Genomic DNA, 25,468 nt, shown 5'->3' with positions numbered 1-25,468 from the left:
CTGGGTGTAAAAACAAGGTTCATCATTTATACCTACTCAAAAACAAAGATAAAAGATGCAAAGCGCAGCATATTTCTCTCGCCATCCAACGGGGCAACGCTGCGAGCGTGATGGGCACATTCGGTCGAGAGGTGATAAAAGGGAGCATTTTTAATTGAGCTTTTTAATTTAGTTTTAGTAGTAGGTATAGTTTTAATCCTTATTTTTGCGTTTTTTCCAGTAGCTATGTCCGATATCCATGAAATTAGAAGTTTAAACGAAGGCAAATTAGTACAGCGCCATCTATATTTTTTTTGGGGAACGTAGCCTGGAAAGTTCCCCATTTCTAGTGATCATTCATCGCTATCAGAACGTTGCTACTGTAGGTATTGTAATTATACCTACCTACATATTTGTTTAATATTTTCTTACGCATATCTCATTTAGACAATGAAGTGTAATGTTGATAGCCTTGGTGTTAGGTACTTATGACTGCAATCAGGTGTACGATCTTATTATTTTTGTGGAAGAAAGAAAAAAAATAACTTGAAAATAAGTACAAATGATTTTATTGCAAATGTTTTGAACAAAATTAATTAGTTAGAAGCGTTTCAATTGATTTCAATACTTTCAGTACAAGTTGACGAAAAGTGCAATAATTTGCATGCAACCAAGCAGGTAGGTAGGTAGGTACCTACCCATTTGATGGATGCCTATAAAGGCAGTACAATAAGTTAAAAAAGTAAGATTTATAAAACAAATAAAATTACGAGATCCAACAAGAAGCCAACGTGTGCCGAAAATATTAGATTAACACTAAAATGTCTAAAATTTAATATCGATAGCACTAGCACTCCATAAAAGGACTTCATTTCCTGAGACTCAAGTGTAGAGCTTCAAGTTTATACCACTACTTGTTCATTACGACCACTAGATGTCGCTGTGCGAAAGAGTTCCTTCACTCAAATTTCACTCTTTTATTTCTCCTCTCTTCAATATAAACAGTAGAAGTTTCTTCTGTTTGATAAGAACAACAACAGCATACAGATAATAATTTAGAAAACACTCGTATAAGGATGTAAAATACTAGTGCTACAAAGGCCAAGACATCTAGTTGTAGTTGTTGGTACAATGGTTTCTGTACAGATGTCGCTAGTAGGTGAGGCGCGCCGCGGTATCGAGCTACGTACTCCGTCCAATAGATGGCGGTTTCCAACGGAGACATAGGCCGGTCGTGCCATATTCTGGACACCACTTTTGCACGCTGTTGCATTCTGAAATGTAATATTTCTTTTGTTAATTCTTAAATTTGACATAGTGTAGGCTATTTTTTACCCTAAACTATCAAAAGCTGTGAAACTTGTTAATTAAAAGGCGATCATTTATACCAGTATACCACTGCTCTGCGTTTCTACTTCTCATTTCTTTGACGAAGTATACTTTGGTTCTACTCTTGTAGTTTGTCACAAAAACAATCTGCTTTGCTGATTGGGATGATTGTTAGCAGATCTCGTTTCATAAATAATTCCAGTAATAGGTTTACGTACGTAGGATCCAGCGCTTCATTGATAGCATCCAAGAGGTATTCCTTGTTCAAGTCTTGGTAGGAGACTATCGTGGCTACTCCAGCGTCTTGCAGAGCTGCAGCGTTACCGTATTGGTCTCCAAACAGTGGTATAGCAACCACGGGTACACCAACATCAACAGCTTCTATTGTGCTCAGGATCCCAGCATGCGATATGAAGAGTTTCACGTTGTCGTGTTCTGGAATGACAGAAAAAAGTGTTTCAGCACATAAAGTAGGTATATTGTCTCACATTTGATAGAGTTTACAGTTAGGTTATGTGTAGGGCTCTGGAATCATGGTCCTTATGCATTTTATGTTTCCTTATTTCTATTCTAAAGGAACCCCTCGCCAATCGGAGTGTGATTTTGTACTCTTTTTACTACCATGGAGTCATTAATATATTACTACATTTTATGCTGAGACTGCTAAGGTGAAAATTTAAAAATAGCTTTTGTTTGAACTGAGTCCCGTGCTGCTACATATTTCTACGATTATTCATATTGCAGCGTAGAATTATTCTTTTTCAAGTATATTTTTGTCACATACATACATACATACATACATAAACTCACGCCCGTAATCCCTAATTGGGTGGGCAGAGCCACAAGTAATCAAAGACAACTTGCAGCCACTGTTGATACGAAGTCCAAAGATGGATATGATGAACCTTATGGTGATAAGGGATCAGCCTATCGCCCATAACATTAGTCCATCATGTTAGAGGACACAATCCCTCTGTCGGTTTTTACGACATGCCCGGGAAGAGAAGCAGCTGAACGTGTTCTATGTTTTTTATATGCTCCCAGAACAGCATAGAAGCATTTTTGTCACAGTGTCTATCATCTGAATCAGAGTTGATGCTATAACATTTTGCTTAGCTGGATCTTTTTGTTAATAAGTTTTCTTTTTTATCGCAAACAAAACAGCTATTATCCAAGCTGTGACCCAGGGCAATGCATTGAAAATCAAGTTATTAACATTTACCTCAGAATACACCATTAATACCTAGGTCAGTACTTTGTGATTTCATTACCACAAACAACTCTCATATTCGGTACTTATTCCAATTTTAAATGAAGATTCAAAGAAAAAATAGTAGTTTCCAAACCATCGGGCCAAACTTTACGTACAGAGAGAGAGAGAGAGAGAGAGAGAGAGAGAGAGAGAGAGAGAGAGAGACGAGGTGTCTGAATATTAAGCACTAATTCTGATTTGTTGTATAAATAGGATGATAATTATTAGCTAGAGAAGCCTGCTCTATGCAGAAGATCCATTTTACACATTGCTATGTAAAACTTACCATAGACAAGTTAACTTATGATAAAATTACTAAGGTAAGTAGATACTTCAACGGACAGACCAGATAGGTGTATGTGAATTGTTTTAAGTAGATCTCAGTTCTCCACAGAACCTAAGAACGTTAAAAAAATAAGCCTACCTACAGGTGAGATTTTGGCCAAAATATGTTCACTTACTCAAAACATCGTATTGCGGGAACCATCTCATGGTCATAACGTTTCTGGGCAGCTTCTCGATGACACCTTCCCATTTCCACAGGACTCTATGAGGTAGTTTGCTGAATGTTGCTATAAGATCATTTAACTTCTCCTTAGGCAGTGTCGAGTCTTTCACTGTTGAGCCCAAATTGACATAAACTACCCCGTATTCCGCTTCGTTTATGAATCTCTCTATTTCCTAGAAAGTAAAAGAGAGAATTGTTAAAAATTCAACTATCTTGCGTATAATTAAAATCTCATCAAAAACTAATTACCTACTGTAAAAACTGTAGTAAAGTTTCGTGAGTCTTTATTCTAAATGTCTGTTGTGTTCCTTTTACGAATTCCAAAAGCATTGAAATAACTTGATAATTAAGTCAGTATTGATTCGGATTTAAAAAAAAATCATTTCATAGAATAAACCAAAAGTTCAGTAGGGTAACCATTATTTTTTCTGTGTCAATGGCCGGTAGGTACCTATAATAAGTTCTATCTACGAGTAGATAAGGTAAATACTCGCCTGAAGGTCATATATGTCCCTTCCAAACGTATGGAGGAGCTACAAATTGTTAAGTTAATGAGTCCATTCAATGACAACACCTTTATTAGCTTATCTATGATCTCTTCCACTCTATGAGCTATACATATAAGATCGTATAAAATGTATATTGTGGTCATACCAAAATAAAATGGAGCAATTAAGTAGATACTTGTTTACGTCGCTCATTTGGTTGATAGAGTTCCTATAATTATATTACTTGATATTTTTAGGATATACGTACACTAATTTCTGTAACTTTACTAGAAATCATCTTACGGAACATGTTAAATACCTACTTAACACAATAACTACATAGATGCAAAGTAGTAAAAATTATAAGTATGTTTACAATTTTATTTTTTGTGACCGTAGAGTAAATATGTACAGTGCCTTGTAGGCAAATGAATCACATGTTAATTATGCTAACTCGAATCACATTTTTACATTACATCATCGCTGTGAATTTAGTGACGTCAGGATTTATTTTGATTCTCATGATGTCGTAATTTATTTTTGAAAAATGTTGTGCAAACTTATTTTTATATATTTTACAAACATAGGCACACATCTTAACACTAGGTACAAACATACGTTCAGTTGCTGGGCACAGACCAAAAAGTGAGACTTAAAATCAACAAAAAAATAATTATTATATTAAATTACTGCAGAATGTCCCTCTGGATCGACTCATAAATTATAAGTTTCGAACTGTCAAACAATTTGAAAGCATTACTTACTGTTGGTATTATTTTAGGTGGCCGTATGTGTATGCCTCCAATATCTACAACGCTGTCAGGCCTGATTACACCTCCGAACACTGATTGATGTGTGTTTACTAACACCAAACTGGCGTTCGACGCTATGTTTTCCAATGAAGGTAGGTCGTCTCCTAGATACTTGTACAGGTAAACGTGATCCGTTACTTGGGAGCCAACATAGTAAACCCAATTGGTTACATGGTAGAGTATGTACCCTCTCAATCGGTCAAAGAACCAAGGTTCTTTTCCATAGGGCAGACCTGAAAGTGGGACAGAGGCGGAATTGAAATTAATCCCTAGCCTATTGTACTGCCATGATTGGATCGGCTGCGGATTGAAGGCTATGTACGGCGCACTCAAATTCGCGGCTAGAGCCAAACCGCAGTCACTGTTATACGATTCCACTAGCACCACATCAAATTTAGGTCGAGTCCTAAGCAAATGTAGGACTTGATGGTTGTTCATTAGTGTCTTGCAATCATCGTTCCCGGATTTCGTCGATATTAACGTTTCGAACGGCACTCGCGAAATTTCGTTCACTATCACTGATTCAAACGAGAGGCCTTTGTACACTTGTTTATCACTGAGCAATATATCCTTGTAGGTTGCTGGAGCGTTAGGTAGCTGGAAGTGGCTGATGAGAGTCACCTCATGGTTACGGTTGGCTAGCTCCGTGAAGAGGCCCCTGTAAGTGAGGTAGTTGCTCCGGTCCAAGGATGGGAAAATGCCGAGGATTTTGTAACTGTCGGTGGCGAAAACCGTCACGAGGAAGTAGAAAACGAAAACAGTGTGTTTTGCCATATCCGTGATGAACGCGTTCGAATGGTCTCGGTGCTGGATGGTTACTAGGGCGTAAATGGTTGCCGGTGTGCGTAGTTATCTAATAATAGTTGGTTATGAGGTAATCGTCGACGCTACGTTTCGTAAGAATCGGAAATATTCGGTGACGACGCACTGTGTCATTGATCGTGACCTCGATTTGCATCGAAAGCGAGTTTTTTGTTTTGACGGGTACGGCTCTACTGTGTCGACTGAGCCGTATCATATGAGTAGGCTGATTTGGTAGCGATGATGGCTTGCGTTTGTGGGTGTGATGACTTCAGACGCACACATCGATAATATCCCAAGCTACTAGGGCTCCAGCTAATGTAGTGTTGTTTTGTTTTGTTGTTTCGATACACTTTATTTATTGTGCTAGGAGTCGGCGTCTTGTTGATAGCGTTTGTTTACATTTACTAGTATTATCAAAATGTCTAGTTACATTCTTATCAGTTGTTGTCATTTACGAACACAGTTCTGTGGGTATGTTGATTGATAGATAATATTTGTACCTACTTTGGTCAGGGTAAATTATTTTTTGGATAGTTGCATGATAACTCGAAGGTCAAGTAAGAGCCGGATTTTTCAAAAAAAGTTCACGTGTTTAGCTGGTGCTCTGTTTGTACTTGCATAGGTATAGGTACCAAGTTTGCTAATTAGTATTCCATACTGTTTGTGTGAACAGTTAACTGTGTTTGCTTACGTGTGTGAGATATTTGTGTATTGTTTTAGCTGTGCATAGCATACAATAACATGTATGTATGTATGCGGGTATCAAAGTCCACCGGTCATCTATAATGAATAATATGTTGTAGATATCTTAGATGTATTTGCAGACAATAATGTATATATGTATTATATGTACAATATTTTGAAAGTGTCTAATTATATCTATGGTTTGATATGAGTAGATGAACGAAAGTAATGTGTTAGGAGTCTCTGCTTACCCAATGGGAAATAGGCCCGGTCTTTTTACGTTATATATGTGTATCATACATAACATAAGCTCTACTACGACTATATCCTAATTAGGGTAGTCAGAGATACATCCATCGCAAGACGAACTAAGTACCCACACCTCACCGAGCTTTCTGTTAGACCAACTTGACAGATGGAAAGCAGTATCTCCGTCTGTTGAGCGAACTGTGTTAGTGAAAACTACATAATAACTCATTGATGCAAATCCAGTACCGGGGTTTGTATCTATACAGTTTATCCACAACCGTTTAGTAGCACAAAGCAAGCTCAAGTCGACACCTACCTACAGATAGGTGTATATTATTGTATTAACTAAATGTAGCATTGTTCGTTGTTGTCTGACGCGGCGTTTCGGTTGGCTGCTCCGAAACAGTGCCACTAGCTTCCACTCTGATGAACTATAATTCGAGACACACGCTAGAATATGTAATAAATATTCTGTTAGTAGATGTAATTATACACGTAAGACCTCAACGGTTGCAGAGGCGAAGATGGGAGCGGTACGGCAATGCAGGACGGAAGGGGCAAGTCACGGGGACTGTAACCTGGAACCTGACAGGGGGTAGCAGTAACTGTCAGTACAGAGGTGGAGGACAGGAGTCCTAGTATGGCTTGGTAATAGACTACTCTGGGCGCCATCTCACTTGCGTCAGACAGAGTACTGCGGGGCGGAAGGCAAGAGGGAAACCAAAAAAGTAGCATAGAAAATGCTGCACCGACAAGAGCGTGACTCTTAAATTGATGATGATGAGATGTAATTATATAGTGTTTGATAGAAAAGAGTCGATCGATGTAATCTCTTACACATCACTATGCTAATGAACGACACACTGGCTTCCGTACTTTGACAGATTTAACTATTACCGCGCATTGAAGCTATTGTAAAATGTTATTTTTATTGAAATATATAATCACTAATGAGGGATTTTCCAGTCCACGTTCACCAAAGGCAGTATAAGTAGATGGCGTTGTACAACTTTAACGTGATAATTACCTATTTTCTCATTCATCATCACCATCATTCAACATCATCAGCCCATTAAAGTCCCCACTGCTGGGGCACGGGCCTTCCCTATGGATGGATAGGGAGATCGGGCCTTATACCACCACGCGGGCCCAGTGCGGATTGGTGGTTATTAACGACTGCTAATGCAGCCGGGACCAACGGCTTAACGTGCCTTCCGAAGCACGGAGGAGCTTGAGCTGAAAACTTTTTTTTGTGGTCACCCATCCTATGACCGGACTTTGCGAATGTTGCTTAACTTCAACAATCGCAGACCAAGCGCGTTTACCGCTGCGCCACCGAGCTCCTCCAACCATATCATTAAACATATTTTCTCATTACTCGGGTACATTATTTTGCCAAAATACAATGTAATTGCAGAAGCATATATAAACATAATTGTTGCTTGATATTTGGCTCTTATTATGTATAGAATTATGTTGCTACCTATATTGCTTCTCTTTATTTTGATCAGAATAATAATGGCTGTAAGATGTTAATTTTGCCTGGGTGTAATAATAAATAATAAATAAATAAATAATAAATAATTAAGGTTATCATTTATACCCAAAAAGAAGGTACCTCCGAAAATGCATTTCTCGGGAATGTGGGTTTCCTCACGATATTTTCCGTCACCGCTGAGCACGTGATAATAATTTATGATCCAAACATGAATTCGAAAACAAATTCGATAATCATTGGGTTGCTACCTCAAAGTGAGAGACAAGCGTTCTACCAACTGGCTACCACGGCTCTCCTTTATTTTAATTTTCATCATCATTTATTTTATTTCATCAGGGGCTTCATTTACAAATAAATACTTATAAAGATAGTTAAAAAAAGGCCAATTACAAGCTTCCACATAAAAATATTATTTATTACCTTATAGTGAAACTACGGTAGCGCATCACATTCGGATGTGAATTTTGTTAGGTTAAGTTCCTCACAATAGACGAATGGTCACCGCCTAGCCTACATTAACGATATGGCCTAAAGTTGATTGAAATATCATTAAACATTGACCCCTCTCGTTTAAAGATATGGTCAACTTAAGTTGGCTATTTCATGGGTGAATTTCAACAAGTCTCATTTTTTATCATTTCGGTGAGATTTTTTATTTCAATACTTTTCTTCACATATTTGACGACAAATAAAACTTTAACCTATTTTAAATTATTGAATGAAATATGACCATTTCATGAAATGGTCGAACTTATCATAAAATGACCAATTCTAAGATCTGACCACGACGTATACACTGTGATACTATGTCACATTAACTTTTTTGTCAAATTAAATCGTAAGTCTTATTCATTATCAAATATGATAGTGCGACAGGGTTCTAAAGTGGGTACATGATATTACTCATGACTGTACATCGTTAGTGTCACGGGTTCGATGAGTTTGAATTAATTTGAACTACTTATGAGTTTGAATTCAGTGTTATCCCAATTTCGCCCGCTTACTTAACCTGAAGTTTTGACAGGTCTGCTCTCTAACATAAACTTGAACCCTATGCCTCTTATTACTGAGTCAGAATTTGTTTTCGTTTCATGAATAAATAATCTTCGCACGTAGGTAGGTAAACTTTATCCTTCATAGGTACTTCAAAGGTCTGAACGTCGGAAAGTAAACAGGCATCTCTACTTTCGAATTCAAGGCCTGGGAATTGAACCTAGGAGCACCGACAAGCTGTAAACTGAGCCAAATGAGCAGCAAACGGAATAAAAGGTGAATAATATAAAAGTGTGTAGTTACACCATGTCTGGTACCGCGACCAGACACTATCGTGGGGTTTCCTAATAGGGTCGCCACCATTTAGTTTCTTACGAAAAGTTGATACTTGATAATATTCCCTCTATGCTGGTTTGGAACCTAGAAGCCAACTGAAAGAGAAATAGCAAATCTTTTCTTATTGTCAATAAAACAGAACTTTCTATAAGACTAAGGGCGCTTACGGACCAACGAAGACGTCGTCTACACCGTCGACCTTGGTAAGGATGATGACTACTTTTCATTTTCAAATTGTTCTTTATTATATTCTAGTCTTACCTGCCTAAAGGTTAGGTAACAAATGCTCTTTTTACGTAAGTTGCCTTTTTCCTGCCGGGAATTGGTGAGAGCCTTCAGCGCTCTCCATTTGTCCGGCCTAGTAGTTAATGCCATCTGCGGCAAATCTACAATAAGTCACGTCAAAAAAAAAATACTGCCGGGATCGTTCCCTATCACGTCTACATTCACGATTGGGAATAATCAAAGATTCATTCATCGCATGCTATGAACTAAATACCGACCTACCCACGCCTCACAGAGCCTGTTACACCAACGTGATAGGCGGAGAGCCATCTCGCCGCTTATAATGGCCGAGCCTACTGCGAAAAAAAATGGCACATAATAAATTAATAAGTACCTAAATCACTTACTTAATGTTATGAGAAATTTTACATGCCTACTTTCCATTTTATAAGCTAAAAAACTAATGTTTAAATTCCAAACATAATTGACGAGGGATAACGAAGCGGCGGCCCTACGGATTAGTGTGGGGTATAGGAGTGGGATTAGCACAGTATTATGGTATATTTGCCGTCCTTACGTGTGAAGCGTCACCCTTCTGACATGCTCGACGTGTTTACTTGTTACCTTAATTGGGGGAAATGTGGATTTAATACTACAATGCGTATACCTACGTAGTAAGGGCTATAGACGGCCTGCATTTGAACTGCAAGCAATTGTAATCCAACTATTTAAAAAGGAACAGTATTCTAACTGAATTCTTTTGAAGTTACAACTAGTTTGAATATCTGAATTTGAATTCGGGTTTGAAATCATGTTTGGATCATAGATAAAAAGGCTAGTTGCCAACTAGCCAAATCAGTTACTTTTTACTAAACGTCAAAATACGGAATTAGGTACTATGGTATTCGTCGTATGGTAGACGTCGTAGAAAACCGTTAAAAATGTCGGACTTATTACGTTTTTATTGATTAGAATTCTTAAATAACTTAAAAAAAAGAAAATGTTTTTCGTTAGTTTTAGATGTGTCTTTATTTAGTAATCAGAATTTCATAATTTATATTTGACATTTGTGTGCATTCCGCACTTAGTTTTTTATGCGCAAATGTCAAATTGCAATATTGCTTGTTCACATTAATAGCTGCGATGTGGCATTTTAATCCCTCCTGCTCTTCGTATAAAAGTCACTAACCAGTCAATAAAAAGTCACAGACAGATATGAGCAAATACAAACACACTGTATAGTTTTGCCTACGATACCTCGTTGAAAGAGATCGCGCGACGAATCGAAACACCCCTGTCTATTATATTCACATTTGTTCGACGCATTAGTGCGAACCCGGGCCCTCAACATAAAAATGTAATTAGGGGCCCTCCTTGCATAGCTGCGGTTCAAACCCATGATAGGGAAGAAATCAACTCGGATAGGAGCCCGAACCTACTTTACTTCTGAAGGGTACAGAAGAACAGATTTTAAAAAGATGACTCGAGGCTATATTTTCAACGGTAGTAGTAAATTGATGGCCAAAGTAGCGTTCGGTTAGCACCCTACCTCACACTAGGATACCATGGTCGCGCAACCAATAAGAAAATGTATGCAGTTGTATAAATGGCATTTCACCTAGTTGTCCAAACAATAATTTGTTGCTGGTACAGAATCCTGAATAATTTCCCGCACGGCCAGTCCTAGTGAGATATATTGGTTTATTGTCGCCGATAGGAAACCTCTTCGATATGTATTTGCTTTTCACTTGTTTTTCTATTCTTCTATATTTGAATTTGGATATAATATGATTGTTTTTTTTTACGTTTTTAGCATTATAGTTTTTATTGAAACTAAAGTTGAATGGTTTCAACAGTCTATCATGGTAGGAAGGACAATGAACCCATCTATGGGCTTTTATTTTAAACGATAAAAGTTATAATACTTCCTACCCCTTCGAGGCTACAGGCGTGGTGCGATGTTACGCTATGCTATCTAAAACCATGTCCGAATGAGCACGTTCTGTTTTTTATTCGCTCTGTTCTCTCTCTAGCATAGAAGCTGTATTTCTGTCCGTATTTGAGTTGGTAAAATAAATAAATGAATACCCCGTCGCCCGGTTTATGGACCATCCTCCTGAAGTGCGAACTGTATGGCACTTAAATATAGATTTACCCTTTGGAGAGCCATTCAGCGGGGAAGTGTGAGATCCATCATATCCCGATTGTGGCTCTCAATTACTCGCTTCTCACGTCTGATAACTCGATTCATTTTTCAAGCTTCCACACGTATTTGATACAGATTTGTGGTCTTAGGAAACGCGATATAAATACATTTATTCGTGTCAATGTTTTCGTATCGTCTGTCTGTTGAGCCAAGAAAAATATAGTGCATATAATCCTCCGCTCGTCTGTAGCTGTAACTAAAACTCACATTCTTAATACTCGTAATCTCTAATGGGGTAGGCAGAGCTGTGTTATGTGAAGATAATATTCAGTGCAAATAGCGGGTCCCTATTTATAGAGTAGAGTAGGTAATCCTGGTACATGATGGTTTCTTAGTGATTTTGTTCCGGGATCTTTGGAATCAGGTTTTGCCAGGACCATTAATTCCCATTGAGGTGGGCAGAGTCGCAAGCTCGCATATGGATAATAAGTATAACGGCCTCTGTGGGTCAGTGGTTGAGCGTTGTGTTCACGATCCGGAGGTCCCAGGTTCGAATCCCAGTGGGGAAATATCACAAAATTTACTTTGTGATTCCTAGTTTGGTTAGGACATTACAGGCTGATAACCTGATTGTCCAAAAGTAAGATGATCCGTGCTTCGGAATGCACGTTAAGCCGTTGGTCCCGGTTACTACTTACTGATGTAAGTAAGTAGTCGTTACATGAGTCATGTCAGGGGCCTTTGGCGGCTCAATAGTAACCCTGACACCAGGGTTGATGAGGTTGGTATTCCACCTCTCAACCTACACGAAAGAAGAAGAATAAGTATAATGTGAGCAACCGTAATGTTAGAAGTGATCACCCTTTTCTACCCCTTTTTTTGTGAAGTACGATCTACTCTGAACCGGCGTGCGTGTATGAAAAGATTGCTGCATGTGGAGGAAGCAAGAGAAGTGTGTCAGTGAAGCAAATGGTATTGCATAGTCTCTGCTTACCCCGGTGGGAAATAGGCGTGATTTTATGTATCACCTCTTTTTATCCATGTCTGAGAAGACAAGCATTTGAACGCGTTCCAGTTTGTTTTATATTCGCTGCCAGTAAAGCAATAATATGACTTTATCGAAAATCTACTTACCTGCAAAGCATATTGCAGAATGGGTATATTAACTAATTGAGCATATACGAGGCACCTGTATCCCGCCATATTTAATGTAAGTGCGGTGCTTTCGGCTTTTAGTGTCATCTAAAATTTACGGCGGCCTTGCCCGAGCTATGTACACACGTTGCTCATACGAAGATCATTGCTATTTTAAAAAGTAAGGCGTTATGTGTGGTATTATAATACTCGAAAACGTTGTTTTTTAAAGAGAAATTTCAACAAAAATGTTAAACATTAACAAATACATAAACTCACGCCTATTTTCCACCGGGGTAAGCAGAGACTAGAATTCCATTTGCTTCGATCCTGACACACTTCTCTTGCTTCCTCCACATTCACCAATCGCCTCATACACGCATGCCGGTTCAGAGTAGATCGTAAAAATGTTATAAAACTGTACAAAAATGTTATATAATATACTTAAAGATATTATATAATGTTAGTATCGACTTAAGGGTCGATGCTCCGATTAAACAACTTCGGTCAAAACCCTAGGTGAGGATATGTGTGTGAAAAGTGTGATTACCGAGATGACGACTGACAGAAATCAATGGAAGAGTGTAGCAGAGTGCAAACTCTGCACATACTAGCCTCTCCTTTTTACCGTCAATCATTTTAAATTTCGAAATTCTCATTCCATTTCACAATAGGCTAGTTCCTAGTCAAATCAATTACTTTTTTCTAAACGTCAAAACACAAATTATTAAAAATTACTATAGAATTTGTATGCGAAAGCTCACTGTGACGTCATAGAAAAACGTGATAAAATGTCGTACTTATTATTACGTTTTTCTTGATTAAAATTCATAAATAAGTTAAATAGAAAAAAGAAAATGTTTTTTGTTAGTTTTAGATCTGTCTTTATTTAGTAATCAGAATTTCATAATTTATTTTGAACCTAGTACACGACCCAATTCCTTTTATTCTGCACTGACTCATTACATCCTCGTCCTTGATAAGAGTAACATCTATATTGCCTAATTTCTGTTCTATTAATTTTGGCCGTGTCCATTCTTATCTGCATCTTATTTTCTTTATATTGTATTCTATTATTATCGTTCAACTGTGACTTTAACACTTTCAAGAACAAAACGTCTAATGACGTTCCGATTTCAAGTTGTCATACTCTCATACTACCTATTATGAACCATCAATGACCCATGGTCTCTGTCCGTGTCCGTGTCCGTGTCTGAAAGGGTTAAACCTTTCACGGACATAGATGATGGGTCATTGATGGTTCATAATAGGTAATATGACACATTGGGATCGGAACGTCATTAGACGTTCTGTCCTTGAAAGTGTTAAGTTCCTGTTTGTGAAGTGCCAATTAATAAACTGTTTACTGTTCGACTCCTGTGTTACTACTACTACTTCCTTCTCCTGTCGTACTACTCTGCCAGGACTCCGGGCCTGCATCTCCACCCGTCGTGCCGCAAGAGGAATACGTACATGTTGTATCGACTTTACTTAGAGTGGGATAAGGACAGGAGGATGATGATGTTCAAAACCGTAGGTCGACCAATTAAAAGTACTATAATTTATGTCATAATTAAAACACATAATAACGGGTTCTTACCGCGTTTAAAGTAGAAATATGAGACTCCCGATATTTCGACACTGTTGCTAGTGCTATGATCACGGGATGATCCCTACTTTAAACGCGGTAAGAACCCGTTATTATGTGTTTTAATTATGATAACCGCGTAAACTTAAAACAATGTATAATGTATGTCGTTTAAAATATAAACAGTCACAATTTTTTTGCTGTTCAGCAGCCATCCTTAGTTTCAACCTACGCAAGAAATAGTTTAGAATGTTTCACAAAATATCATTGCAATAAATTCCTAAAAAACGACTAATCTTCCTTTAAACTCTTGAACATAGAGAACATACATAAATCACGCCTGTTTAGGAATAAGGTCGCCAGATTGTGCTGTATCTTTCGTCCTTTTTTTTTTGACGTGACTTGTTGTAGATTTGCCGCAGATGGCATTAACTACTTGGCCGGACAAATGGGGAGCGCTGAAGGCTCTCACACGGTACAACGTTTAAGACAACAGGCCTGAGGGTGCCCAGTTGGGCGCGAACCTCGGGTCAGGGCGTCGTCTGAGAGGAAGAATATTGAAAGGATTAATCGACCCTAGTGGGTCGATAGCGATAAGCGCTGAATGAGGGAAATCGTCGACCACGCCGGCGGGGTCGATATCGGGGTTCTGAAGTGTTTGGTGTCGCGAGCTGATTGGCTGCCTCTATGGCTAGTGTATCTTTTGTCCATTTGTGTAAATTTGTTTTATATGTTGTGTGTAATAAAGTATATTTGATCTGATTTGGTTTAGGTAGCCAGAGACCACGGAATTCCACTTATTCCGATCAAGACTTCATGCATGATGGCCAGTTTAGAGTAATCTTGACCTGGCCTTTCTTTAAGACATTCTGGATCTGATCGCGATACGTACTTGTCCTAGACCTTCCTTTTCCAACTCTATCATTCACACCCACACTCGCATCATAAATCTTAAAATCTTTGAAACACATCACACAAATAATTCTAAATCCTAGCTTGAGTCATAAGTGTGGAGAATAACACAACCCACAATGAACTAGCGATGGCTTCCTGACCCAGATCTAGTTTCATTTCCTTTCTGAACATTAACTAGGTACTAAGTAACCCCCTCGTTACATTCATAAGTTCAACTACTATCAAACACCAAAGCACGACATCTCTCTTTCTTTTTGTTTAAAGACTTCCCTTCTTAAAGTACCTACTAGCCTAAGAGTTATAATTCCAAATAAAGTAGTTGCTCTGAAGTAGGACTGGGCTGGCCATGTGTGCATGCATCCTGAACGATCGGCCAGAGTCATCGCGCATTGGGAACCGTGGGATGGGTACCAATATTGTGGTAGACCCCGGAAAATATGGCGTGATGATCTTGACTGATATCGAGAAAACTGAGGGCTCATCGAAGCAATTCATCTACAAAAGCATTGATAGATGAATTATTTTGATGTGGCCTTTTTAACCCCTCTGGACTGAGCTCGCAAGGGACCGCTGTAGGGAGCGCTGGTAATTATAATAAAACTCCACACAAATAATTGAATGAACTGTATTACTTAGGATATTATATTAATTACAAGATCCAAACATTGAGACACGTTGGTTTGCTCGCGCTACAGATGTGACTTTGCATAAGATGTTTAAATAAAGATTTCCAGAATTTACTTCTATTGCACTCTTCTCGTAGGTATATCGACTGGCAGCATGTTGTACAGATACGGTACTCGTTAGCGGAGTGTTCTCTCACGGAAGTAGTTGGTGACTCGTGGTACAATATACCTGCCCGTCGACATCATCCGCGTACACTGGCCATACTCGACAAGTTCTGGATTGCCATAGTTACTTATTTAATATTAGTAAGTCTAATATTCATTCAGAAAAAATCAAAATTATCTTTTCTTCAAAATTGGCTTGTATAGGTAGTTAGCGTTTTTTGAACGTCAAAAATTTAATAACATATTATGTTACTAGCTGTAAAACTACTACCTACTTCATCGGGAGCTGTATCGCTGAGGGAAAGACGTGGCCAGAAAACCTCCCAGAACAGGGCCCTACTCTCCTATTGTTTCACGTTTTCCTTTCGTTTTTTTCGTCTTTTCGTTTCTTGTTTAATTAAGGAACAGGACCCTATAATAATTATTCCTTTTATTCCCTACATCCCAGAATTCCCTAATAAGTAACCCAAATTCCCATAACAATCGATTTGAAACGAAAGGATTAGAAATTAAAGTCGTAACGCCGACAGTCCTTTTAAAATCCAAACTCCATTGTTTTACTATTGTGTCTGGATACCTCGGATTTACGAGGTTAAGGGACTTATTGAGTTAAAAACATGGAAATACGTACTACATAATATCATAGAAACCTGAATAATTTCCGCAGGTATTTACCACAACCCGTAGATTCTGAACTGCTATAACTTTTGTTCTGTTACAACACGATTATCCTGGTAAAGGTGAACAAAATCGCTGGATTTTTCGCAGCTCTTTTTGCAAAATAATGTAATTATGTCGGATAATCCGGTGTGCGACCGCCTCGTCCCGAGTTAAAATTTTAAGCCTTCTTTATTCACAGCCCGCTGGGCTAACCACAACTCGCTTAATGAGTCCTCATTGATTTGAAGCTCTTCATATTTTTTGCTTACATTTAATAATGAGTACAAAAACGCGGCAGTGATTTCGCCTTGCATAGAGCAGGCTAACTTGCATACATGTAGTACGGACCATAATCCCTTTATTTAGAGCACTTTTTTATGTATGTTTTGTTTGTTACTTTTTCTTTTTAATTATGTTTGGTAGTTTATTATAAATTTATTTCGATATAATTACAATACATATTTGTAAAATTCACAAAGCAAAATTTTCGTTTTTCATTGAAGGAATAAGTATACATAAAACAAACGTTATTTTTTACGCCAGTGTAATAACATAGCTGTGAAACTAAGTTCTCAGTAACATTACTTGATTAAAGGCTAACAACAGCTCCTTATGTTTATATTGTCTTTTTTGTTTTCCAACTATGTGTAGGTACAGTAAAATCTAATAACAAGGGAAGTGCGAATAATTCTTTTGAGAATTCTTTGAGGGTAACATTAGCCGTAGGGGAGTGAGAATCGGAAAAAAGATTCGCCCGTTGTTTTTGTAAGAGATAATACAAAGCGTAGTGGTGCACGAATGTAAGCCGGAGCTGAGAGCGCTTGCGGTTCGGAGCACAGGGGTGCTTGTGGAGTCGCCTTTATTAATTGTTTAGTTAAAATATTATTGTTCATAAAGAAACAAAATTCTTTAATACAATAAAAAAAACCCACAAAACCAATTCCTCGGTTTGTCTGTGGGAGTGGAGTTCGCTTAATAATAGTTATCTTGTATTAAAACACAGTTAATTTATAGCTAAGATATCTTTTGAATAAGATGTTTAAATAAAGATTTACAAAATTTACTTCTATTGCCCTCCTGTCGCATGTCGACAGGCAGTATGTTGTACAGATACGGTGCACGTTTACGGAGTTTAAATTCTTAAGTTTGTCTTTCCGCACACGTAAAATAGGTTGGTGGCAGTTCGCTTAGAACTTTATACTAGCGCGACAATATTGGCTGGTTAGATAAGATAAAAAAAAACATACATACATACTTAACAATACACTCTCGCTCGTAATTTCTAATGAGCAGGACAACTTGTAGCTACATTTGATACGATTTCGTAAGATGGAGACCTATAATGAACGGTATGATAATAGATGGTTCGCTGTCACCCTATAATGATCCACCATGTTAGAAAATACATAATCCATCTGACGACTATTGTCATGCATAGGAAGATAAGCAGTTGAACGCGTTGGACTGTTTATTCGCTCGTAGTTCAGTATAGAAACGATAGATATTTACTAAAGGTTACAAAAAATGCAACACACGACTCCATTCCATTTCCAGTTTCCCGTAGCGGGTCAAGTTTAAAAGAGGTTGCACTAAATTTTCGACTCCGGCGACAAATCTACGGCAAAATACTGGGGCACTATTGTTATAAAAGCAGAAACGAAGCTTTACTAGAGAAGTTTTGGAGTGGAAAACATTTTTTGAACTGAACACGAGAAAAGCCAATAACGAAAAATAGAAGTTTTAAAACGTAACTGTGGGGACCAGAAAAAGGAATCGATCTGATTTGTGGTGACTTTTTCAAAGAAAGAAAATATTATAGATGTATTTTTATCGACAGTGCCTTTACACAAACTTTGTCTTAAAGTAATGGTAAAAGCGTTTATCATCGATGTGGTATATTTTATCAGATTTTCCAGTGTAGGCCCGACTAATACCTACCTAAGGTTTGTCACGAAGAGAGCCTTTTTTGCACTTAAACTGGACTTGATTAAACAATCATTTTAAAGATGTTAGTGCGCTTGCTGTGTATTTGGAAACAAAAATAACATATACGTATACACGACTAGCATACTCATTATATAGAAAAAAATATATTTTTCACACGACTCGAAAAAATATTTACAGAAAATATATATATATGTAGAAATTAACTCGATCGAGAATTGAATCGAGGCCCATCGATGTGGTGGTCACAGTAAGTATACTAAACAGTGAAATTGGCATAGACAAAAACAGAATACTGTCTTATGTAGGTAGTAATCAGTTACGTACCTATGTAGTGTAAACTATTTACTATGATTATGAGTTTATCAGTTATGACCGTAGAGAAATCGGTTTACAATAATCTCTATGTAGTAACCAGTTATGTAGTGAAAACTTTTTACAATAGTATCTATCTAGTAACTGGTTATATAGTGAAAATTGACTACAGTAATCCCTATGTAGTAACCGGTTATATAGTGAAAACTGTTTACTTACAATAATCTCTATGTAGTAATCAGTTATGCGGGGAAGTCTTTACAATAATCTCTATAGTAACCGGTTATGTAGTGAAAACTATTTACAATAATTTTTATGTAGTTAGTAACCAGTTAAGTAGTGAAAACTGTTTATAATGATTTATATGTAGTAATCAGTTATGTAGTGAAACATAACAACGACCTTTATAAATCCATCAAGTTAGGATGACGTCATGGTTCACTTTTCCTAACAATTATCTGTAAATGTGTGATGGGGACAGTGTGATTGCATCATTCAAGTGTGTATGCTCACGAGCATTAATATGTATACACTTTGGTACCATGTCACATTAACTTTTTTGACAAATTGAACTGTAAGCCTCACTAAATGTCAAATATGTTAGTGCGACAGAGTCCTAAAGTGGGTACATTATATTAGTGAGCAATAGCTCACGACTGTACCACATGTCTAACGACAGAATGATGTAAATGGCAAAGTAACAGTAGCCTACAATACTATACGTGTCGGGTCACAGTGTTAAAATGTTCAGCCGGAGTTGTCTTGCGTATTGTACACGCATTATAATGTCTTTATGTGCCATAAAACGAGATAAGTATCTCATTCCTGCGATATGTTTATCATTCTTTTAAAACTAAGGTGTTATTTTTATTTGTTACGTAAGTAAGTATATAAAAAACATAATAATATTATGCACTAACTATGGTAATAAGCTAGTTTCCAACTAGTCAAATCAGTTATTTTGTACTAAACGTCAAAACACAAAATTACTTACTATAGAATTTGTATGAAAAAGCACACTGACGAAATAAAAAAACGTGATAAATGTCGGACTTATTGTTACGTTTCTCTTGATTAAAAATCATAAATAAACAAGTTAAATAGAAAAAAGAAATTGCTTTTCGCCAGTTTTAAATCTGTCTTTGTTTAGTAATCAGAATTTCATAATTTATCTTTGACATATGAAACTATCCCATTTCATAGAAGTTCTTCTATCGTGTGGGTTGTGAAGTGGTGTACCAACCCCATCAACCCTAGTGTCAGGGTTACTATTGAGCCGCCAAAGGCCCCTGACATGGCTCAAGTAACGACTACTTACTTACATCAGTAAGTAGTAACTGGGACCAACGGCTTAACGTGCCTTCCGAAGCACGGATCATCTTAATTTTGGAAAATCAGGTGATCAGCCTGTTATGTCCTAACCAAACTAGGGACCTCAAAGTAATTTTTGTGATATGTCCCCACCCAGTAATTTTTGTGTATTGGCCTTTGATAGACTGGAATGGAAAATGATACACCGACAAGAGCGTGGCTCTTAAATTGATGATGATGTCCTCACCGAGAATCTAACCGAGGTCCCCTGATCAACGCTCAACCACTGGACCACGGAGGTCATAGAAGTGTACGTTTCGTAAAAAGTACTACATTTGACTAGAGGTTGACGTCTTGCCTATTGCAGTTTTAACGCTATCTACTGACACATTTCATTCATATAGTGAAGGTACGAGGGAAGGAGTAGGTGATATAAGTGCATCAGTGAGAATGCATGTAGGTGTGCGTTGTAGCACGATGGTTGCATTTTATGAAGATGTGGTCGGGGATGCGGGGGCACGTCTCACAGCTACAGGAGGGATGGAAATAGACGTAAATATTTCCTTTAAAAATGTTTACCTTCGTTTTGTTGTTAATTTACGCGGTTATTATCATTATTAAAACACATAATAACCGGTTCATCCCGTGATCATGGCACTTGCAACAGTGTCGAAATATCGGGAGTCTCATATACCTGATTTAAACGCGGTAAGAACCCGTTATTATGTGTTTTAATAATGTTTACCTTCTCTGAAAAGAATGGATGTTCTTGGCCACTAAACAAAAGTAGAAAGATATTGGTGACACGTCTATTTCCCACCGGGGTAAGCAGAGACTATGAAATTCCATTTGCTTCGATTCAGACATACTTCTCTTGCTTCCTCCACATTCATCAATCGTTTTGTACACGGACGCAGGTTCAGAGTACATCTTACAGAACCTTTTCTAACATCTCCAATTTGGTCAACGTACGTCCTTCTAGATCTTTCTCCCGGGTTTCAGCCAACCCGCGAAGGGAAAACCAGACCAATACAGGTTAGGTCACATACCACCGAAAATGCATATCTCGGGGTTGTGTGTTTCCTTACGATGTTTTCCTTCACCGCAGAGTACGTGATAATCATTTATAATCCAAACATGAATTCTAAAACAAATTCGACAATCATTGGTTTATGCCTGTCCTGGATTCGAAACTGCGACCTCAAAGTGGGCTACCACGGCCTTTTTTGTATTTAACAATACTGTGGGTGCTAATATTTTTATCAGCCTGTGTAAAAGTAGGTATAACACGTTCTGTGCTCACCAAGTAAATTTGTCCACTGAGAGCGCCTTACTTAAAAGCGTCCGTGTTCGGTCCTGGCTGTTAACGAGGTTGCCAGCTCAATTGGTCCACTACAGGAAAGGGAAGAAAGTTTTTTTTATTGCACTATCCCGCTCTCCAATGCGAATAAACTTTTCTTTTAACCTAAGGTTACCTAGAAGAAATTGCTGTTTAGCAATAAGGCCGTCTATTGTTCTTACTTTACTCGTCTGTAGGTGCATGTGTACTTAGTTCATCTTGCGATGGATGTAACTCGGGCTATTTCAATGAGGGACTTTCCAGGCTACGTTCTTCAAAAACAATATAGATGGCGGTGTAGTTTTTCCTTCGTATAATTAAGCTTCTAATTTCACTCACAATTCAAATTCCAATTCAAATTCAAAAATATCTTTATTCAGTCGGTAACATAGTTACACTTTGAATCGTCAATTTTACATAACGAACGTCTCATCCGCCTAAAACTACTGCAGCTTCTCACAACCTGTATAGCCGGGGAAAAGAAGCTGCAAGAAAAACCTCGGCACAGGGCCCTAGACGTTCTTTAAAAAAATAAAAATAAACATAAAATATTGGTATACAATTGAGCAATTTAGCTGCCTAATATCAGTTCTCAGACAGTTAATCCCATGCATTCATATCTTCTAAATAATCACTAACTTTATAATAACCTTTTTTGTAAAGTTTTTGTTTAACTACTGTCTTAAAACAGTTGAAAGGCAAATTCTGAATGTCAATGGGAATCTTATTGTAAAAACGTATACATTGCCCCTTAAAAGATTTAGTAATCTTATGTAATCGACTGACTTGCAATTACACCATCCACCGATTATTATTCTGATCAATATACATAAACTGCCTATATACGTCCCACTGCTGGGCACAGGCCTCCCCTCAATCAACCGGAGGGGGATCAATATCAATATAAAGAGAGGCAATATAGGTAGCAACATAATTATATAGGATGTTAGTGACACCGTAACGAAAACTTTGAGGGATGATTGAGACCATGATTCTGAGTTAATATCATGTGGAATTTTGCATCTCTCTCAGTATTCGTTACGGTGTCACTAATATAGTAATATCGTGTTTTGACGTTTGGAAAAAGTAACTGGGGGGTTAAAATGGCCATATCGAAGCAATTCATCTAAGAAAGCAATATTGCTATTTGACAGTTAGTTGTTTGTGTTGCGCGCGCACTTACTTTTATATGCGCAAGTGACAAATTGATATATTGCTTTCTTAGATGAATTGCTTCGGTGTGGCTATTTTAACCCCCCACATTTGACTAGTTGGAAACTAGCCTACTACAAGGATTTTCGATCGAATGCCAATTTAACAACATAAAGTTTTTTCCAATCACGTTAGTTAGTACTATTTATTGTAATCCCAATGTAATCCTGTAATCGGAATCGGGTGAGGTCACGTATATAATCGGTACTTAGCGAAGTCCCATGGGTCCATATAGCGCCACGTGCAGTCTCCCACGGACCTTAGGGTCCTAATCCGGGCGTAATCAAAACGAATCTCTGCGGTTTCAGCCCTTCGGATTTGGCCTCGCTAATACCTTATCGTAGACGCGACAGTCTATCGGTTTGATAGATCCAATATCGCATGAGTGATTGGATTGATAAAGGATAAACTAGATTTAATATTATCAAATAATGTATTATGAACTAAATTGAGCAAAGAATTCCTTTACTAATAGTAGGTATGAGCCTACAATGGATATGAATGATTTTTAATGCTTATACCTACATGTTGATATTCTATTCTATTCTATTTTCTTTGTTTTTGGCTGCATCGTTCAGAAACGATGATTCTGCCAACGTCAAGGTTCAAGAGAAAATACTTAACATTAAAATATAATTTTGATCGGTTAGGTTAAAATAATCGGTGGATAGTCCAATGGTGAAGATTGAACCTAGAAAATAACAACACAATTTGTTAGTATGACATTACAAAACACAGGGTTTAAGTTTCTACATGTTGATAGTTCAAATGTAAAACGAATGTGTCAGTTTTGAGATGGTTCGACTGGAAGAGGGTCTCAGTTGCATATATATGTATAGTTTTAGCCATGGTATAACAAAACCAGGTATGCTATGAAAAGCCACCATTGCTAGCCGTTTGATAACGTAGTAAGTGATAGTTAATGAGTTACGTTAACTTGGTATCTCCAACATTCCAAAGACTTAAATATTATTGAAAATTAAGTTACTGACTAGCGTACTTAATTACTATCACTTGTCACATATATAATCTATTACTATAATCTTTTACTAAAAGTTCAAAATTGCCTTACAAAGTAAATTAAAAACATAAGTCGTGGATAATTTATTTTTTTACAAAATGGCAACGGAGGGTGAGTTGATGTCAGCGCGGCTAACTTTGAAATGTTAGCTGTCACTTTTGAGCATACTTAGTTTTGTTATATATATATATACCATGGTTGTGGCGAATTAGTAAACACCTTTTGACGCACTTAAAAATATCTTTACGTATTAGGTTATATTGTAACTATCCTATTTGTCTCTAGAGATCTTGTTCTCCATGCCTACAAGTAAAAAACAAAACAAATATCATAGTTGCTTAAAAAGGAAACGTAAAGTGCGAATAAAAAGCAACGCAACGCCCGTCGCGGCCTCTCCGCGAAAGACGCTTGCACTCAAACCCGCATTAAGCACCTTTATTTCGGTACCATACCGACATTTAGCGCGAAGTACCGTATTTCCTAGACTTTTCACCGACTTTAGTGCGTTTTAGTACCAGCTTTTTTCACATGCACAAGTTAACAACCGTGTAATGACTCTCCGCGTATTTATAAAGTCTTTTTATCCTTTGAAATTATGTCCCTTTACACTCACCTCGAGCAGAAAAGTACCTTTCAGCTTTTTAATTTACATTTAGTTATTCTGTTTTATTTTAATTATGGTGATTGATGACCGGGTTGTTGGAAACAGGACATAATGCTTTATTAACTATCTTTTTTAAGTTACTTTTTTCTTGAGGTGTAATTAGGTGTAATCATTTATATTTTAATTGTCACAGAAGTTTATACTAAGACGCTTGTAATTTTAATAGAGAAAGAACCCTGTATAATTTTGACAGAAATCATGTAGGTAAAAAGGTCATCTTTTGTTAGAATTTTAGTTTCATTTCCCAATTTATTTTCAGACAAATTTTAGACATCAGTAAAAGTTGCATTTTAAGCATAATTTTATTCTTCGCAACATAAACACATTCATTATAAAGAAGTAATGTTAGGAGACGTCGTAAATAGCACAAGTCCTGCTTAATTTTTCAAGAACTCTGGTAATGTAGGCAAATGTACAAAAAGGGGCAAAATTCCTAGTCTGAGGCCGGGGCAGCGTAATCCGACAGTTTCCCGATGTGCCCCACTCTATACTGAATAGAGGGCACAGATAAATCCGTGGAGAAGCTATCTACTTAAAATATTTTATATTTAGGTTATGTAAATGACTTCTTATTGTATGTAGTCGTAACAAACATAACTGTCAGTAACCACGTTCGTGCAACCGTTATTTATTTTATTTTACTTGTTTTCTCAGCTTATTTTTGCCTGGTAGAATAGGTTTTAAGCAATAAATCCGCCATGCTGTAGTCCCTAATGGGAAAGAACCACAAGTAGATAATCAGATGACAGCTTACGACTACTTTTGATACAAAGTCCTATGATGATAAGTTCCCCATATTAACATCCAACATGTTTGAATAGACATGACAATAATGAAGGATATGTGTGTGAAAGGTGCGAGTGCCGAGATGACGACAGATAGAAATAAATGGAAGAGGTATACATGTTGTACCGACTTTGAATTTTGAATAGACATGACAAGTAAGTTGCTGAATGTAGAACATTCCACTATAGAAGGAATTGAAGATAATATTAATAAGAGTATATGTATTTGTGAGGTAAAAATATGCTATTATTATTATTTTATAAATTATTGCGACGCCACTCCCAACTATGTTCCGAGCAAGGACTTAAGGCGGGTGAACACTGAATTTTCTACTCTTGTAACAAATCCACGTCAGGCCACTGGCGATAATCCAAGAGTTTGTGTCCTATCAGGAGCGGCACCTGAATACATTCCACGTTCTGCTGCATTCCTTTTTTAAATCAGCTTACCTATCTAGTTTCCGACCAATCACGAACGCTGCCAAT

General features: G+C 37.5%; 2 protein-coding genes across 2 annotated transcripts in view; one reads left to right on the top strand and one right to left on the bottom strand.

Annotated features, from left to right (window-relative positions):
• Positions 1-25,468, top strand: part of LOC126373095 (semaphorin-2A-like) — a 624,036-nt gene that overhangs the window by 3,016 nt on the left and 595,552 nt on the right. The gene's annotated exons all lie outside the window — the stretch shown is intronic.
• Positions 526-5,393, bottom strand: LOC126373128 (UDP-glycosyltransferase UGT5-like). Its single transcript, XM_050019150.1, has 4 exons — positions 4,321-5,393; positions 3,022-3,241; positions 1,527-1,743; positions 526-1,253 (listed from the first exon to the last, which is right to left on the bottom strand). Exons 1-4 carry the CDS (start codon positions 5,140-5,142, stop codon positions 938-940), a joined length of 1,575 nt encoding a protein of 524 aa, XP_049875107.1. The 5' UTR covers positions 5,143-5,393; the 3' UTR covers positions 526-937.

The sequence above is a fragment of the Pectinophora gossypiella genome, chromosome 15 (assembly GCF_024362695.1).
Source record: "Pectinophora gossypiella chromosome 15, ilPecGoss1.1, whole genome shotgun sequence".
In the NCBI taxonomy this organism is placed as follows: domain Eukaryota; kingdom Metazoa; phylum Arthropoda; class Insecta; order Lepidoptera; family Gelechiidae; genus Pectinophora; species Pectinophora gossypiella.
This window is presented reverse-complemented; position numbering and strand designations above follow the sequence as displayed.